Here is a 19,498-nt window from a genome sequence, read left to right on the forward strand (position 1 = left end):
AAATGAAAAATACTGAAGAGCCATACTTGTTATGAATGTAAATAAAAGGGTAAATGTGCTGATTCAGTGCTCAGGTACAACAAGAAATCATCCATGTAAGCTATAGAAAGGAGAATGTGAAAGAAGGATTAGACAGCAGAAGAGAAGGAGATAATAAGGAGCTGTAGTAGACCTCAACTGCTGTATCATTTTTTTCAGATACAGAAACACCAAGCTCCTTACAGCACTGAAATTCCTAAAGACAGATGTCAAGTATCAGGGGGTAGCCGTGTTAGTATGCACCCACAAAAACAACAAGGATTCCGGTGGCACCTTAAAGACTAACGGATTTATTTGAGCATAAGTTTTCGTGGGTAAAAACCCGACAGTGGGGTTTTTACCCACGAAAGCTTATGCTCAAATAAATCTGTTAGTCTTTAAGGTGCCACCGGAATCCTTGTTGTTTTTTTAAAGACAGATGGTATTTATATTTATTTTTAAACAAAGTTAGTGCGTGTGTAAACTGCCAGATTGAGAGCCCTAGATACTGAACTTCTCTATTTATTCACAGAACTGGTACGACATAGACAGTAGCAGAGCAAGTTACACACTGTCCCACCAATGTGAGAAAGTAACTCACTCTACATACCTATTCAGTCCTTGGCCTGTCTTTCTAGACACCAACAGAGCTGGACTGAGACCACCCCACTTTACACAGCCCACCAAAAAAGTGTCACGAGGCACTTTTGGTTACTCTTGTCCTGAAACAGAGCTGAAACAGTGATCTAGTGATGAAAGGCTTCATATCCCATTTCCAGGCTCCTGAGACATCAAGACCCACAGACACAAAGAACACTTGAGTTATTATATCTAGGTACAGCTTACATACCCTGTACATTTATTTACTTCTGTCAAAAGAGTGTGATATCTTAATTTCTTAAATATCTGTAGCAGAACAAAATCGGATTATATAAGACTGTAGTACTTAGGGTGACCTCTCCGCTGTAGTAGTAGTCACCGGTATATTACAGCTGAGTGATCAGTCCTGAAACCACTCCCTTTACGGAAACTTGAATAGCATTACCCACAAATGATATACTCTGCTGGAGTGCTGACAAAGCAGAGGAAAAAATATAGGGCCAGGAAACAACACGGGATACAAAGATTTGAATGGTTATTCTAAACCTATAACTTCTTTTAGGAAATACCTACATGAATGTGAAAAGCTCTATAAAAATTACAATAGTATTGCTTCCTCTCAGTATAGTCCCGTAACTCCTATTCCTGCTAACAAGGGCTGTGTGCGCAGAGAGAATAATATACCCCTTTGTGTGCATTGATCATGCATTCAATAATTCCAGCATTTTTTAAAGGGGAAGGAAATTAACCTCGTTATCAGTATCTCTGTTATATCAAGAGCATCTTGTGACCTTTCCCTTACAACACATTTTAGCAGATACATACCAAAAGTACCACTGGTCTCTTCCACGTGGTTAATCCTATGATTCCCGACAAGATCACCTACAAGAACAAAAAAACGATTATGCAAGACTGAACCGCCATGTTGGCAGAGCCCCATTACAGCCCTCATCACCCAACACTAATACATTGAAAGACGCTGTTAACTTTAGAGTTCTAGAAGGAACTCCTTGTTTAAGAGAATGGGTCTGACTCTCCTCTCACATAGGAGTAACTCCACTGACTTCAGTAGAAATATACCAGTGTAACCCTGCCATAAATGGGTGGAGAATCAGAGCCAATGTTGATAAGACACTTCACTTATAATAATGTCTTACCTAATAACATAATCAGATTTTTTCTCATTGTCCTTCTTTTTATTTTTTAGTCCATATACACAACTTTCCAGAAATGTACACAACATTTTTTCCTAAATTTTCAGTAAACTCAACCTCCTCAGCGGACTACAAAGCAACATTTCCACTAACTTAGACCCCTATCCAGCAAGCCGCTTACACACATGTATAATTTTAAATATGTGGGTAATCCCATTATCTTCAAAGTTATGGTCATGTTCAATCGTTTTGCTGGAGGGGAGCCAAAAGACAAAGAAATGTTTGTATTAGGTTGCCTTATTTTACCATTTAATTCAGTATTTCAATCAAGAGAACAACTCTGAAGGAACTATGGCTAAAATTTATAGATACATATATACATAGCTTGTTCCATTCAGTCAGATCAGGAATAAATCCTGCTGTAGAACTGAGAGGACAACACATTTTAATGACATATTATCAGGGGTATGGGTAGATGTGTGGGGGGGAAACTTAGGGCAGAACAGATCTTTGGCTGTGCTCTGTAGACAAAGGAAACTTGCTGCAATTTACAGTTAATGGCCCATATCTTCAAAGTATTTTAGGCTCCTATCTCCTATTGAAATCAATAGAAGCTAGAAACCTACATTCCTTTGAGGATCTGGGCCAATGTGACTAGGTTAATGAACATAGAACTTCAAGATGATAGCCTGCACCAGAAAAGGGTAGGCTAGAGCAAATCTGCACCCATTAGCATTTTTAAATAAGTAAATCCCTTCTATAACTCCAATGACTTCTGGTCTGGTGATGAATCTGGCCTAGCACGTGTGCATACATGATTTGACCAAAACCCCCATTGACATTACCATTCCTCTTTCAAAACTACACACATAACTTTGCATTTTTGTAACAAAATAGTTTGTGAATTATCTAAGTGCAAAATAATCATGTGATGCTATAATTAAAGTACATCACTGATGTCTGTCACAGTTCAGGGCAACTGAACTTGTATTACCATCCATGGTCCAGCCTGGGCATCTACTTTTAGGGTCCTGGTTCCCCAGCCGATATCTCTCTAGGGTAGAGACACACATCTCACTCCTTTCTGACTCGAGTGTTTCGAGGCTGCATGGTTCCCTGCCTACACTGTGAATCACGAAAGCTTATGCTCAAATAAATTGGTTAGTCTCTAAGGTGCCACTAGTACTCCTTTTCTTTTTGCGAATACAGACTAACACGGCTGCTACTCTGAAACCTGTGAATTTCCCAGAAAGTCAGACTGCTTAAGTATGCCTGCTTTGCTTTTCTCTTCAGATGCTACGAACAGCAGAATTGCCCACAGTTATAAGGCACCACACAGCTTTTCCTAAGCAAGCACATTTATTCTCAAGATGAAAGTATAGTAGAGAAAACATTAAAACAATAAAAGAACCTACACACATGCTAATAACTTTATCAGAGATTACTACAACCCCAGCAAGGACTCTAGTAGGAGACAGTCCTTCAAACCCCACCAAGGGACTTTTCTGTGATTACAAGTTCATAACTGCCTTGGCTTACAACAAGCATACATATGAACAGGTCAAGTCCTTCCAACCCTTCCCAGGAAGGATTGGGGCCTCCCTTGAACAGAAGGTCCTGTCCACTTGCTGGATCAGAAAGCAGGCCCTGAGTCGGTTTAAATTCAGGCTATTTATCCAAAAGTCCTTTCTCAAGAGAATCCAGTTTGAATCCCTATATGCAAACCTTTCCAGGTGGTTGTACTTCTCAGGAGATGTTACAACCCCAGTGAATTTGCTGCCACTATTTTTAGTTCCTGGAGGCCTGTGGTCCACCTTCCTCATGAAAGTACATACAATATTTGACCCACAGTGATACATAACTTAAATCGTTCAGGTTTGTCCGGGATATTGCAGGAAATTGCCATAACTGTCACAATGTCAACGGGTGTTTTGCCTTAGTAAAGATTGAATGATTGGTTTAATATCTATTACAACTTTGAGGCATCTGATTAAATAGCCTTACTCATAGTTTTCCTGTGCTGTGGTTTAATAAAGCATCATGATTAGAATGTTATAGTCACAGATGAGAAGGCATCCACATCCTAACTCCCTAACTGTAGTTGCTTATGACTTTTTTAAAGAATTATCTTTGGGATAAAATTTCTCATGCCTGCTGCCAGCCCTGAAACAATGATTTTGGGTAATTTCATAGTCGAATGTAATGTTGTTTTGGAGCTGTAGGAACATGAGGGAAAAGGCATTTTTCCACTGAGCAATGGATCACATATTTATTCTGCACTAGAGTAATTCAAAACTTAATTTGTTATATAAGTGCAAGCTTGATATATATGCAGTCCTAAGTAGGACACTGTTTTAGACATATTTGAAGCAATCTGGTTTTGAACTATATTAATAAAGTTACAGGTGTTTAAAAGGAGGTATAGTGAGCATGGACAGTGCATTTGTTTCCTTACTGCAGGGTCTAAGGCTGTGAATACCTACAGGGGTAAACATGTGAAAGACTACACATACATGTATATGGGAAGGTTAGAGTTGAAGGGATCTTCATCAGGTTTCCACAGTAAACTTGTCTCTGTTCCTTTACACGTAATACTTACAATATGGGCTTTCATGCCCTAGTAGAAATTGCTAATTAAAAACACTTGCACAGAAAAAGTGAAGTTTAAATAGAAATCAACAGCAGTAATAACTTGCCTTACTGTCCATAATAAAATCCTAATTCTCTCCCCCTTACAGTTTTTCTAGGAATATCACTATTTCTTTCTCCAGTCTTATCAGAGTAGCAGTATTAAAATGCAGGAAAATGCTGCATGCAATATGTGCATATACTATTACAGGTGGGAAGTGTTGTTTCTTATTGTATACAAGGTTTGATAGACTGATTAAGATTTTATAAGGAAAAACATTTAAAATAATCAGCTATAAAATGTCAATTTGGCCTCCTCTTTATATTTGTTTATTTTTCTGTAATAATCTATTTGTTAGGATTTGTGCTGCTACAGAAGAAAGATCTATAGACAACAGTATTAAATATTATTTATATTACTATTTATTATTTCTGCAAGACAAAATAGTGTTCTAGCTTCTTTACTGAACAAATAAAAATATATAGCTTCTGATAACTGAATTGTAAATTGTCAATGAAGGGTGTAATTTGTTATAAAAGTAATTTTATACTTAGCATATATATAGCACCTTTTACCTGAAGATTTCAAAGTGCTTTACAAACATTAATGAACACTCTTGATGACACACCTCTGAGATAAGGAATTATTAATCTTCCTATTTTACAGACAGGGAAACTGACACATAGCGAGATTACGTGGCTTGCTGAATGTCACACTGCAAGTCAGAAGCAGAACTAGAACAGAACCCAAGCATCCTGACTACCATTTCCCTGCTCTAAGCACCTAGGCCCCAATCTTTCAAGAAGCTCTGTGTGGGAAGATCCCTGCACCCATTTGGAACACGGTAAGAGTCAATAAGGCATTGCAAGGGTCTGGCTATGTAAAGCTCCTTGTAGGATTAGGGCCTGAGATCACACTTTGCAAGTCTTGTTAAATTCAATAAATCTTCTACAATAAAAGAGAGGAGCTAATCCCTTAAATCCAACATTTATGCTGAAAAGCCTAACACCCTATGAATGTTAGCAGTAACAGACAATTAATTATTATTATGTATGATGTGCCTAAAATGTCTGAGGCACTTTACAAAACAACTAGAAGACACAGTCTCTGCCATAGAGAGCTACATAGATGGATACATTAGACAAGATATATAGATTCATAGATTCCAAGGCCAGAAGGGGCCATTGTGATCCTCTAGTCTGACCTCCTGTGTAACACAGGCCATAGAATTTCCCCAAAAATATGTTAGCTAATAGATTAGCTAGGGAGAGAATAGATTGCTTAGATTGTTCTGACATGTAATAGCTAAGAGATTAGCTAGATTGATCAAATGTGGTAGCTAATAGCTAGATGGCTCTGATACATAACAGATTAGACATGTGACGGTTTATAGAGTAGCTAGACACATCACAGATTAGAGCGATCAGATATGTGATAGCTAATAGATTAGCTAGATGGATCATAGATCAGAGGATCAGATAGGATAGCTAAAAGATTGGCTAGATAGATAATAGATTAAAGCGATCAGACTTGATAGCTGACAGAGTGGCTAGACAGATAACAGATTAGCCTGATCAGACATGTGATAAGTAACAGACTGGTTAGATAGATAATAGATTAGAGCAATCACATATATGATATCTAATAGATTAGCCAGGCTCCGCTGTCCTGTCCCATGGCTGTGTCAATAGCAGCTGTTGCTGCCCCCAGCTCCCTGGGCCACTTACCGAGGAGCCAGCCCAGAAGGGGCAGGAGTTCTTCACCTGCGGGGAGCCGCTGAGGGACAGCGCCCCGAAGCTCAGCGCCACCATGCAGCAGCCCAGGATGAGCTGCAGCAGCCCCAGGGACAGCAGCGGTCTGGCCGGCAGCAGCCCGGGGGCCCCGCTGGCGGCGGCCCGGCGGGCGGCCAGAGGGGAGAGCGCCGCCGGGGGAGGCCGATAGTGCTGGAAGCGCCGGAGAGGCTGCAGCGGCGGGGCCGCAGAGGTGAGGGGGCCGGGAGCCGCTGCCTGAAGCGCCGCGGAGAGCCCGGCCATGGGGCAGCAGGAGCCCGGCAGCACCACAGGCAGCGACATGGGGGGCGGCGGCCGCGCCGGTCCGAGGGAGGAGCGGAGTGTGGGCGCTCCGCCGGCGGCGGGCGGCGCGGGGACAGGCACCGCGAGCTGCCTCCCTGCTGCCGCTGCCAAGCCCTTCCCCACGGCGCGCTGCTGCTGCCGCCAGTGCCCAGGCTCCCCTGGGCCGCCCCCTTAACCGCCCCGGGCTGCCGCCCCCACACACTGCCCCCTTAACCCCCCCGGGCTGGCTCCCCCGCCCCGTTAATACCCCCCCTGCCCCCTTAACGGCTCAGGGCTGGCCCCCCACACTTCCCCTTTAATCCTCCTGGGCGAGTCCCCAAACGCCCCCTTAATAGCCCCCCCGCCCCTTTAACTGTCTTGGACTGGCTCCCAAACTCTACCCTGTCCCACACTGCCCTCTTCTTAGCCCTCCTGGGCTAGCCCCCAACTGCCCCCTGCCCCTTTAACTGTCCTGGACTGGCTCCCAAACATCCCCTTAATCTCCGTGGCTGGCCCCCAAACGCCCCCTTAATACCCCCCTGCCGCCTTAACCACTGTGGGCTAGGCCCTACACTCCCCCCTTAACCCTCCCGGGCTAGGCCCCAAATGCCACCTTAACCCCCCTCCGTCACTCCCTTAGCCACCCAGGGCTGGCCCCCAAACACCCCCTTAACCTTCCCACCCACTGCCCCCTTATCCCTCCCAGGCTAGCCCCCAAATGCCCCCTTCACCACTTCTGTCACCAACTTAATCAACCTGGGCTAGCCCCCAAACACCTCCTTATCCCCCACCATCCCCTTAACCACCATGGTCTAGCCCCCAAACACCCCCTTAACCCCTCTCCACCACCCCCTTAACCATCCTGGACTAGCCCCCAAACACCATCTTAACCCTCCCACCTGCCGCCCCCTTAACCCTCTTGGGCTAGCCCCAAATGCCCCCTTAACCCCCCTCCACCACCCCCTTAACCACCCTGGGCTAGCCTTACTCCCCATACCGTCCCCTTAGCTGCCCTGGACTACCCCCCAAATGCCCCTTTAACTCCCTGCCACTCCCTGAGCCACTCTCCAAAACCTCCTTAATCCCTGTGCTAACCCCCCTTAATCCCTCTATGGTACCTGTTCTGTGCCACCCCCTTGAACTTTCCATGCTAACCCCCCCCCCCACCCTTAAACCTCCTAGGCTAGCCTTCTGTGCCAGGCCACCCCCTTAATCTCTCTCAAACCACTTTTCTAGCGCCCCCCATGCCTATGCCAGCCCACACCTCAGGCTTAACCACTCTCCTGCTAGTGTCAAATCTCTCCCTAGACCCCACCCCCAAACTATTCCCTGCTGCCCGTGCTTAACCTGTCCCTGTCCACTCTGCCATGCCAAACACTCTGCCAAAGAAAGCACTCTGCTGCCACTGCCAAACCCCACCTGACCACCAAACTCCTCTTTAATGGTGTACCAAACCACGTTCAGGTGCTAGTGCCAAGTCCTTCCTTACCCTGTTCTCCAATCACTCTGCTGCCATTGCAGCCAACCCCATCTCTAGCCTGCCCCTTACCTTCTACTACAGGTTGAACCTCTCTAGTCCGGCACCCTCGGGACCTGACCAGTGCCGAACCAGAGAATTTGCCGCACCATGGGAGGTCAGTGCAGAGTGCCAGCGGGTCTCCATAGGTGAGGGAATTAGGAGTGTGGGGGGGGTGCTGCAGCACCCCCAGGCTTTGCACCCACTATGGCCCCCTGGTGCAAGGTTGCTGGCCCCCCGCCTGGGGGCTCCAATGCTGGCCCCAGGTCCCAGCTGCTGGCCACTCACCTGGGTTCCCAGCCGTTGGCCCCAGGTCCTCAAGCCACTGGCGCACGAGAAGCATGGGGGAGGGGGACAGGGGGAGAGCTTGGCACCCACTAATTTTTCCCTGTGGGTGCTCCAGCCCCGAAGCACCCATGGAGTCGGCACAGATGTTGCCAGACCAGGGAGTGTTGGGTTAGAGAGGTTCAACCTATACTGTCTGCTTCCTCTCAAACTAACCCATTTACTGCTACTGCTTGCAACCCCTTCCCTAACCACTCCTCCTCCCACTAAACCACTCTGCTTCTGTGCAGTGACACTGATGACTGGTTAGCATTAGCCTTTCCCTTTTGTTGTCCAACATTATTTCTTCTCCACTATTATTTTCCTCCTTGTTTCTCTGTGTTAAACCCCACAGGCCCTTGTTGTTGTTTTTTTCTTTTCCCCCTTTGGTCAGTGTTACACAGTGAGCTTGAAGTTTTAAAATAACTCCCCTTGGGAGGAGGGATGGGGGAAGCAACTGGATTGCATTTCGCATTGTTGGCTTTCTTCCCAAGAGGAGGAGGAGGTTTGGCAGAGGGTGTGTGTGTGTACACATACTATGTAATGCTGCCTGAATAAGGATCAGGGTAGGGAAATTTATCTTTCAAGTGAAATACCTTCAGTATCTCCTTTGTGTGTCGGAGCTTCAGTGTGCCACTGCTCAGACTATGTTTGTTCTTCTGTTCAGCTTGTTGAAATGTGGGATGAGAGTAGGTTTAGGCCTGTGTGCTGCTTTTCCAGTTCAGTCACTACAATTTGAACATGTTGGGCATGTCTGAACATGATTTAGAAAAACAGATAATCTCAGTAATGAAAAATATAGCTGTTAACTAGATAGGAAAACATACCACTACAAAGGTGTCATTGGTTCTTTTGGCAGCCCTTATCCCTTTGCAGAATAAAATTGTAGGTTCAACACTCAGCTAGGACTTTGGTGCAGACCTGATGCTGACACTGCAATGTAGTAGCAGCAAAGAGGGGAGGAGCTGCAGCATTAGAGGTGGTGCCCTTTGGATGAGAGCCTTTTCTGCCTCTTTCTGTGGGTTGTCCAGCTGGAAATTAAAGATCCCCTAGCACTTCTTGAAAAGAGTACATTATAACCTTACTGCAGTGGGGTCTGGGTAGGTTAATTTTTATGCCATGGATTATGTGGGCACTGTCACACACTAAACCATACCAAATATAACAGGGCCATAGTGGCATAATTACAACAGTCTATATAATCAAAATATAGGTTAACAGAAAATTACTTTTTGGTCTAACGCAACGTTTACTTCTCCATACACACACAAAACATCAGTCACTGCAGCTCATCCAAACCCAAACACAACAATTCCACCTCAGTTTCTAGGCCCAAAGCTATAACATACCCATCTCCCTGAGAATCGTCTGAGCAGCCTTTCTCTCTATCTCCCCATCATCTTTGGGAGAGGAAGCTAGCTGCCTAAGTTTATCTTTACAGCTACATTCTCCATTTTAGTTCAACAATATGGCACCTCATGGAAGAGCAGATGAATGGATAACTAACACAAAGTGATTTTTGCTTGGGATTACATTTGCAATCCAAACTCTTTAGAATTATGCTGTCTAATCTCTCTAGATATACCACGGTCATCCCTGTGACATCTAAGTGCCTTTACAATATACAAAGTGAACAAGACCTTTGATTCATCATTTTCATGACTTGGATAAGCTTTTTTATTTTTTTAAATGGGTGCCTAATATTACTTTCCTTTGTCCATATTTACACACCTAAGTAAGTGGCCTAGTTTTTCAAAAGTGTTGAGCAAAATTAACAATGGGAAACTACTGGGTATTCAGCACTTTTGAAAGGCAAGCATCTTATTTAGATTCCTAAATACAGAATTAGGAGACTACATTTAGGTGCTCATTTTTAAAATCCTGGCCCTTAAGTCAGGCAGTTCAACCCTACTGCTGTCGCTTCTGTTACATCTTGTTGCTTGAGTTGTCTCTTTGACAGACAACTAAGACCTTGTCTGCAAGCTTCAGGGTTTAAGCCAACCTCTAACTAGTAGAGCAGATTATTGCACATCTACCTATTGTGAGGTTTCTTGCACCTTCTGAAGCCTCTAGCGCAGGCCTCTTGAAGACATGTTACTGGACTAGATTGACCATGAGTCTGATCTAGTACAGCAGTTTCTTTGTTCTTGTTATCAATTATAGATGTCAAATTCTGGTAACACTTTCTAATGACTAGCAGCAGGCACTAGAAGAGCTAACGTTGGAAGTGCCATGCTAATCTTGCTGCTTTTATTTCTAATGGGACAACCTGTCATGCTCTTCTGTGGTTATTTTTCAGGATACTTAAGAGATATAAAATTCCTGCCTACCTGTCTGGGGGTTTTTTGGTACATGAAATATTTCATATTTTACTGCTGTTATGCAGTGACTAAGATTCAGGTTATTTTACTGTTGAGGCAGTGTGGTCTTGAGGTAAAGCAGAGAGTGGGAATCAGTAGATTCAAAGTTCCAGCTCTGCTACTGACGACTTGTATGAACAGCTTCACCTTTCTTTGTTTCCCCATCTATAGAATAACAATCACTTACCTCTCTTACAGGGTGTCAGGTGGATTGATTAGTTAAGAAGCTAGATCCTCAGTAGAACCTTATGGAGCTGTGCTGATTCACAGCCATTGGGGATCTAGCCCAGTGTTTGTACAATACTTTGAAAGTGTTATCTACTGCATAAGTGCTAATGTACAATACAAATTCTTAATCTAATAACAAATCCTTAATTACCAAGTAGATCTGAGCAACAATTTAAAAATCAAGTGCAGAAGGTATGTGTGTGAGAGTACTTATGGCTGTGGAGGGTAAAAGGAGGGGGGAATGCTAAGTGGGAAAAAATTTTTACATTGGTGGACAATCTAAGGAAAATGGCAAGTAAAATAACTTAAAGACTGTACCCAGGGTGAAAAATACATAGTTGCCCATAAAATAATTGCTGTCAGTGAACGGATGGAATTTTTTAAGTTTGCAAAAGCAGCACCATTTCTTTCATCTCTGTTTTTATTCCACATGGCTTAGGTTCACACTGAACTTTTCTGCTGTAACATTCATTGATTAACTGCTGCATTGTTGGAGGCTCTCTCACAATAGACTTCTGCTGACTCATGACAGAAGTGTGTTTATTTAATATCTTTTTCCACTTCACGTGTCAATTTTGGAAGGACTGAACACTGACCTAATGGAAGGAGCTAGAGAAACTCACTGCTACTAACTCACTGCAATCATAATTATCACCCTAGCAGATGCTGGCAGGCTAGAAGCTACACCAGCCCTCCCATGCAGTAGAATTCTGGATTAGCTTCTCTGCTGTCAATGGTGAGTTAGTGGCAGAATCACTGGTTGATTTTTTTCCCCACTATTTTTACTGATCTACTGAAATTTTGAGTCAAATATTCAGTATTCTCCAAAACTTATGAATAAAATTAAACAAAAGCTATGGAGGAGAAAACTTTAAGAATTGTGGAAGACCCTGAAAGTTTCCTTTCAGGATGGAGTCACCTATGTCTTCCCCACATCACCTTCGGTAGGAATTGCTTCCCCATCCTCTGCTTTCTGATTAGGTAATTCTAACTGGTCTTTTAAAATTCAAGTGTCCTGCCCCGTTCCTTTTCTTTTTACTTGGTGCCTTTTAAGGCCCCATCAATATTACAAAAATATGTTTGAACAAAGTTGTGTAACATGTTTGTGGTCAAACAATTTTATAAAATAGTTCTGTCTACACAGGTTATAACACCGCCCCGCCCCCTCCCCCACCTCAACAGTTTGTAACCATGTTTAAACTCTGGTGTCAATGAGTAAGCTATGCTATAACACACTTTGCCATAACTGTTGTTTTGTAGGGTAGGCAGGGTGTTAAAATCAACCCTCTTAAACTATTTTTAAAGAGCTGTTTAGAAGGGTAAGTCACATTCCCTGCTGCTGCCCCATCCGTGCCCTCCATATACAGTTGTAGGCCTCTCTGCTGCTCAAGTAGTTATGGTATGACATTCAGACCCAGCCACCAGTCTTTTTTTTCTTCTCTTGAAATGTTATTGCCATCATCAACTATCAGCTCCTGCTTTTGACCTACAAGCCTGGGCCAAATTCTGTTCTCTGATCAATGTAAATCTGGAGAAACTCCCCTGAAGTCAGTTGAGTTACTCCAGATTTTCATCAGTGCAAGTGAAAGGAGAAAATGTCTCAAGAAATCTCGCTAAAGTTTGAATAGCTGAATCTCTTTTCCCTCCTCACCCCTGTGGTTTTTTGCTCTTAATTAAAGAAAGAGACGGAATGCTTGCACAGGAATATAGCAGGGAACAGAAGTTGTTGGCAGCATTGCAAAAATATTGTTTCTACTGGGCATTTTATCGAGGGACAGAGCGGGAAAACCAGGTGTAGAGCAAAGAGTAAAAGCAAAAACCAGCAATTATAAACTGATGCAAACCTTTTAAGTGATATGGACTCCATTCCCAAGGTCAAAAGAGTGGTTCTGCTTGGCCGTTTTGGTTTTATCTCCATTTCTAAAGGTATCCAGCACCTAGGAGCCCTAGAGAGGTCAGGTGACTATTTAACTGAGATTCATTTCAAGAGGTAGAATGACTGCAGTTGAAACTGGGTTAATCTGAAAGTAGGTAGGCAAAATAAACATGTAAATGTTCCAACAAAGTCAATTAACAGCAGCATGTAAAGATCATAATGTACTGGATTTAAAATGGCTTTACCTGCCCACTCTGTGGTTTCTCTGGTGATTTCATTTGTTCAAGACCAGTGTTTGAATTCCTAGTTTAAAAACTTTAGATATGTCTAACACAGGCAAGATTTTAGTTGCATATTAAACCACTGCCATCCATCCATCCAGTTTTCATCACTGTGGTATCAAAGTGCCTTTGTTGTGAGGTGGGATAGGGAAGAAGTAACAGTAAATACATAGCCACTGTCCTCCTGGCCTAGCTGGGCTGGATGCTGCTCCAGACAGAGGGCAGAGGACCAGTACTTCTGGGTAAAGGAGCCCTGATTTCTGAAACATGCCAACCCTAGATTTTGCAACAGACCCCTTCATGGGGATGGGGGGAGGGGGTATATTGCAGGGAATCCCTGAAATAGAAGGGAACAGGGAGGGTGGCACACAAGGAGCCCTTGATGTGTGTGCAGTGAGCTTGGCCTACAGAAGGTACAAAGTTTGATTATTCCCTCTCTCCTCCCGGCCATTTTGGAGTAATTATTGGCAACTTGGTATCTTTGGTCCCATGGGAGAGTTAGGCAGGAGCTTTAGTCAGCTTGGAATGAAGATCTTTCTGTCTTATTCCCCCTTTATGGCTTTTGAAGTCTTCTCTGTCCCTGTCTTCTGTTGCTCAGGATAGTGGAAGTGATGTGGTAACGTGCGTGTTCGTATTTTTGGGGAGAGGTTGCAGGGTGATCACACTCCCAGCGCTGCTCGAGTCTTGGGGGAGTGAATAGAATAGCAGGGTGCCAGCCACCACAGCTCCTCCAGTCCCACCACCCAATGTGGGGCTTTCAGTGCCTAGGAGAGCAGTATTCTGCAGGGTCCCCAACAAGCAATTTCCAGTCCAAACTCTCTAAGCACACCCACTGTTTTCAGTCTCTTATGGTATGAAAGACATTCTATCCCTTTAATCATTTTTGTCACCTATTTCTAGTTCAGTTTTATTTCTGCTACATGTTTTCTGAAACGGGACCAGAACTGAAGATGATGATCTAAATGCAGCCAGACATATAATGGCATAATATATTCAGGATTAGTTTTTATCCCATTTTTATACATCATAATTGTGGGTATGGGGAGGAGTTTGTGCAAAGCTTTGATTGCGCTGCCCTAAATTGCACATCATTAGTACTTTACATTTAAAAACTCCTACACTAAATGAGGAAATGATTGCTAGGTGGTTTTTTTTTATTATCATGGAAGCAAATTCTCTGCTACCCCAAACACTAAACCCTAGAAATGTCAGTGTGTTGTCTCCCTACTTGGAAGATAACCAAGAGATTCAGGTGCAGGTGGGATAGATATTGCACTGTATAACCTGTGTTCTAATATTTATCAAGTAATTACCTCCAGAAAACAAGCATTTTACTGCTGTGTTCTTCAGATGACCGCAATACATTATTATCAAAAGAAAAATTACTTTGTTTATGATGGAGGCTATATCTAGACAATGATGAATATGACTGTATACATTTTTGCAGTGGAAAATAGAAGAGATGGTAGTGGTTTCTTTACAGTGGAAACCTTACTATTACCACATTCCAGTGTAATGTGTTGATGGGTAATGAAGGAAGACATTTATATGCTGCCTTGCCTTGTTGTGAGGCTATTGTGTGAGTGTTAATTAAGCAAAAAATGTGTACAACTGGAATGACTACATGAGTCAGGAGGTTAAGTTGCCTTGCTGACACAGGGTTGATTATCAAACCTTATGGCACCATTAGCTATTTATATATACAGCATTACAAGTGAGTCTGTCACATTACAGAACTATAAAGATAGGTCCCTAGCTTGACATACTTGTGTAATTTAGAAAACACCCCCACCAACCACTACCACACTTAATTTATTATCAGATGATGGGACAGTTGCATTACTTACAGCTGCCATAATCAGCAAGGTATGTATATTATTCCAAATGAGCTTCTGCACAACTGGCAGGCTAAATTCACACAGGTCTGCACCAGTTTCTGCTTGGCAGAAATGCTCTGATGGGCAAAAGGTCTTCCTGAGAAAGGAGTTTAGGGGTATAAATATCTATAACTTCCTCCTTTAACACAGACCATATTAGCATTGCTTCCAAAATAAACAGTACTGGTGAGGAGGCAAAAGTGGGTAGGATGTGCTGATGTAGTGCACCCCTCAGCAGCCTCTACTGACAGGACTCTGAAGAAGGGCCCATGCAAACTTACACTTTCTTATTGGCAAGTCTTATGGTCTGGTTTCACTATTTCTTCAGGTAGTGAAGCTAGCCCTAGCAAAGCACATGTTTAAATGTTTTGCTGAATTGGAGAAAGGATTTTGCTTATGCAAAAGGATTAATACATTTATTGACAAAGGAAATGTATGACCTTCTGTCCTAGCCAGAAATGGCTCTTGCAACTACTAAGTATTTACCTTTAAAGCTCTTATTTAGTTCATTTTTTAAAAATATAATTTCAATTCTACACTCATTTGCACAAGCAATGAGCAATTTTGAATAAATATACCCCCCCACCACCACCAAAAAACAAACAAACCACCACCAAGTTCTAGCCTGGATAGAGTTCTAGCCCAATGGTTAGAGTTCTAGCCTGGATTAAATTTCCAGCTCCACCACAGGCTTCCTGTATCCTTGGGCAGGTTCCTTAGGGTATGTCTGTACATCAAAGAAAAACCTATGGTACCAAGTCTCAGAGCCCAGGTGAATTGACTGGGGCTTGCAGGGCTCGGGCTGCACGGCTAAAAATAGCAGTACAGACATTCCTGCCCATGATCCAAGACCCTCCCCCTTTACCAGTTTTCAGAGACTGGGTTCTAAACCAAGCAGGAATGTCTACACTGCTATTTTTAGCCCCACAGCCTGAGTCCAAGCCAATTGACCTGGACTCTGAGACTAGGTGCCATGGATTTTTCTTTGCAGTGTACACATCCTTGGGAGTTTTTCTGTGCATCAGATCCCCATTTTACAGATGGGGAAAACCATATTTCCCTACCACAGAGAATGTTGAGAGGATAAATAAAAGATGGGAGGTACTCAGATACTACAGTAATGGGGCTATGCAAGTGCCATAAATAGATGGTCTAAGCACACTATCCTTTGGATCTTTAGATACAGTATAGTACTTTAGAAGCTTATTTTACTGATCTAGTCTTTCAAAAAGGGTAGGCTTTTCTTTTAAACTATTCTTCAGGATACATCTTGCCTCTTTCTAAGTCTTGTGGAGTAAGATGTACAAGTATGCCCCCTCTCCCAAATTCCCTACTTAAAGTTATATACAACATATTCAAACAGTTTATTATTTTCTTCATTTGATACTTGAGTTATAACATCTTTGGTTCTAGGTTTCTAGCCAATTTTTTTTCTGGAAAAATCATGGAGCAGGTCCTCAAAGAATCAATCCTGAAGCACTTGCATGAGAGGAAAGTGATCAGGAACAGCCAGCATGGATTCACCAAGGGAAGGTCATGCCTGACTAATCTAATCGCTTTTATGATGAGATTACTGGTTCTGTGGATGAAGGGAAAGCAGTGGATGTATTGTTTCTTGACTTTAGCAAAGCTTTTGACACGGTCTCCCACAGTATTCTTGTCAGCAAGTTAAGGAAGTATGGGCTGGATGAATGCACTACAAGGTGGGTAGAAAGCTGGCTAGATTGTCGGGCTCAACAGGTAGTGATCAATGGCTCCATGTGTAGTTGGCAGCCGGTATCAAGTGGAGTGCCCCAAGGGTCGGTCCTGGGGCCGGTTTTGTTCAATATCTTCATAAATGATCTGGAGGATGGTGTGGATTGCACTCTCAGCAAATTTGCGGATGATACTAAACTGGGAGGAGTGGTAGATACGCTGGAGGGGAGGGATAGGATACAGAAGGACCTAAACAAATTGGAGGATTGGGCCAAAAGAAATCTGATGAGGTTCAATAAGGATAAGTGCAGGGTCCTGCACTTAGGATGGAAGAATCCAATGCACCGCTACAGACTAGGGACCAAATGGCTCGGCAGCAGTTCTGCGGAAAAGGACCTAGGGGTGACAGTGGACGAGAAGCTGGATATGAGTCAGCAGTGTGCCCTTGTTGCCAAGAAGGCCAATGGCATTTTGGGATGTATAAGTAGGGGCATAGCGAGCAGATCAAGGGACGTGATCGTTCCCCTCTATTCGACATTGGTGAGGCCTCATCTGGAGTACTGTGTCCAGTTTTGGGCCCCTCACTACAAGAAGGATGTGGATAAATTGGAGAGAGTCCAGCGAAGGGCAACAAAAATGATTAGGGGTCTAGAACACATGACTTATGAAGAGAGGCTGAGGGAGCTGGGATTGTTTAGCCTGCAGAAGAGAAGAATGAGGGGGGATTTGATAGCTGCTTTCAACTACCTGAAAGGGGGTTCCAAAGAGGATGGCTCTAGACTGTTCTCAATGGTAGCAGATGACAGAACGAGGAGTAATGGTCTCAAGTTGCAGTGGGGGAGGTTTAGATTGGATATTAGGAAAAACTTTTTCACTAAGAGGGTGGTGAAACACTGGAATGCGTTACCTAGGGAGGTGGTAGAATCTCTTTCCTTAGAGGTTTTTAAGGTCAGGCTTGACAAAGCCCTGGCTCGGATGATTTAACTGGGAATTGGTCCTGCTTCGAGCAGGGGGTTGGACTAGATGACCTTCAGGGGTCCCTTCCAACCCTGATATTCTATGATTCTATGAATGTAGTTGCTGAAATAACACCAACTAAGTGAAGAATGTTTACAGTGAGAAGTGAAATATTTGCAGTTAAGAAAATATGCAATTTACAAAGCAAAGAAAAAACTGCACAAGTTTGTGCTAATTATTAAGGATAAGAACAAGAAGTTTTCATCTCTAAATAAAGGCATTAGTTGACAGTAAACACTAATACGTTTTACAAATATATCCTCATTTTTAATACTCTGCTTAAAATACTTCTTCTTAACTCTTAGTTTATAGAAGTAATCATTGTTTAATCTCAACTTTCTCCTAGACTTTTCCCCAACTTCAATGTGAGTTTAAAACCTGTTTTCCAGAGAAATTAGGGGAGGATTTGTTGAGAAGACCCAATATTATGGCCAAATGTAAGTCCTGGAACAAACAGAGTTTGATCAACTTAAACCAGTATATCTTACTACTTTTTAAAAAGAACTGTGTTAGGTCAATCTGCCATGATACTGGTTATGTTTTCTTGAGACAAAAGGTACGCCTACACTAAGAGTTACATGCTGATATAATCTCTCTTTCAAGAACACATTTATTTCACCATGACCACATTCTGGCACCCTTACTATACAATTAAAGAATGCATAAGATTTTACATAAAGCATCATGCTCATAAGTAAACCATTAAATATATTCCTTCATACCACCACATTAGAACATACACATCAAACATTTCTAAAGCAAGAACAACTTTGGGTCTGTATAAAAAAATTAAGATACAAAACTTCATTAACAATTATAACATTGTTTCTTTACAATCCCTGATGTAAAGCAAATATAAGCATGGAACAGTTTCAGAGAGACCCTGCCCTGATCTGAAGCTTTCCTAAAAGCACACTTTCCCTCCCTTTTTTAAAAAAATTGAAAACTAAATGACAACTGACGTAATATATAGGAAAAACGTGGCATCTAGGGACTTGAAAAAAAGGATTTGAAATCAAAACATCTCACTTCCCTCCCTGATCTGCTGTGAGAGTTTGGACAAATCATCTATCATCTTAGACCCCAATCTTGCAAGTTTTTCTGGATGGGCAAAACCCTATGCCTACATGTAGCCCTTCTGAAATCAGTGCACCTTTGGAACATCTCCATTCGCTTTTAGTCCAGAAATGGAGTCCACAAAGGAAACTCAGGTCAGATACCATAGCAGGGAAGACTGATCTCAGGAGGCCCCGGGGATGGCATATCTCAAATGTTGCATCTCAGAACTAAATAAGATACAGCATATGTGAGTGCTTTCATTTTTGGGTGCCCACTGAGAGAGACATTAAAGGGGCCTAATTTTCAGAGGGTGGGTGCTCAGCACCTAATGAAATTCAGGGCTCTTTAAGGTGTCTAGTTGGGAACTCCAAAAGTGAGGTACCCCAAATCACTAGTCACTTTTGAAAATCTTAAGATTTTACGTAGATTTTCAGAAAGCCTTTGACAAGGTCCCTCACAAAAGGCTTCGAAACAAAGTAAGCTGTCATGGAATAAGAGGGAAGGTCCTCTCATGGATTGGTAACTGGTTAAAAGATAGGAAACAAAGGGTAGGAATAAAGGGTCAGTTTTCAGAATGGAGAGGGGTAAGTAGTGGTGTCCCCCAGGAGTCTGTACTGGGACTAGTCCTATTCAACATATTCTTAAATGATCTGCAAAAATGGGTAAACAGTGAGGTGTCAATTTGCAGCTGATACAAAACTACTCAAGATAGCTAGGGCAGGTCTTCACTACCCACCGGATCGATTTATCGCATCTCGTCTAGATGCTATAAATCAATCCCCAAACACGCTCTCCGTCAACTCCGGAACTCCA

General features: G+C 42.9%; 1 protein-coding gene and 1 long non-coding RNA gene across 8 annotated transcripts in view; one reads left to right on the forward strand and one right to left on the reverse strand.

The window, feature by feature from the left end:
• The window catches only part of ENTREP1 (endosomal transmembrane epsin interactor 1), a 44,124-nt gene extending 37,534 nt beyond the window's left edge, over positions 1–6,590 (reverse strand). For both annotated transcript variants that reach the window (XM_073345190.2, XM_073345189.2), the window contains exons 1-2: positions 6,129–6,590; positions 1,444–1,500 (exon numbers count right to left, since the gene is read on the reverse strand). In XM_073345190.2, the coding sequence (XP_073201291.1) occupies positions 1,444–1,500; positions 6,129–6,473 (402 nt within the window). In that variant the 5' untranslated portion in view covers positions 6,474–6,590. The remainder of the gene's footprint in view (positions 1–1,443; positions 1,501–6,128) is intronic.
• The window catches only part of LOC140911684 (uncharacterized), a 100,772-nt gene continuing 87,346 nt past the window's right edge, over positions 6,073–19,498 (forward strand). For all 6 annotated transcript variants that reach the window (XR_012159085.2, XR_013635841.1, XR_013635842.1 and 3 more), the window contains exon 1: positions 6,073–6,384. This is a non-coding gene — a long non-coding RNA (uncharacterized LOC140911684). The remainder of the gene's footprint in view (positions 6,385–19,498) is intronic.

Source organism: Lepidochelys kempii, chromosome 5 (assembly GCF_965140285.1).
Source record: "Lepidochelys kempii isolate rLepKem1 chromosome 5, rLepKem1.hap1, whole genome shotgun sequence".
NCBI classification, from domain to species: Eukaryota; Metazoa; Chordata; order Testudines; family Cheloniidae; genus Lepidochelys; species Lepidochelys kempii.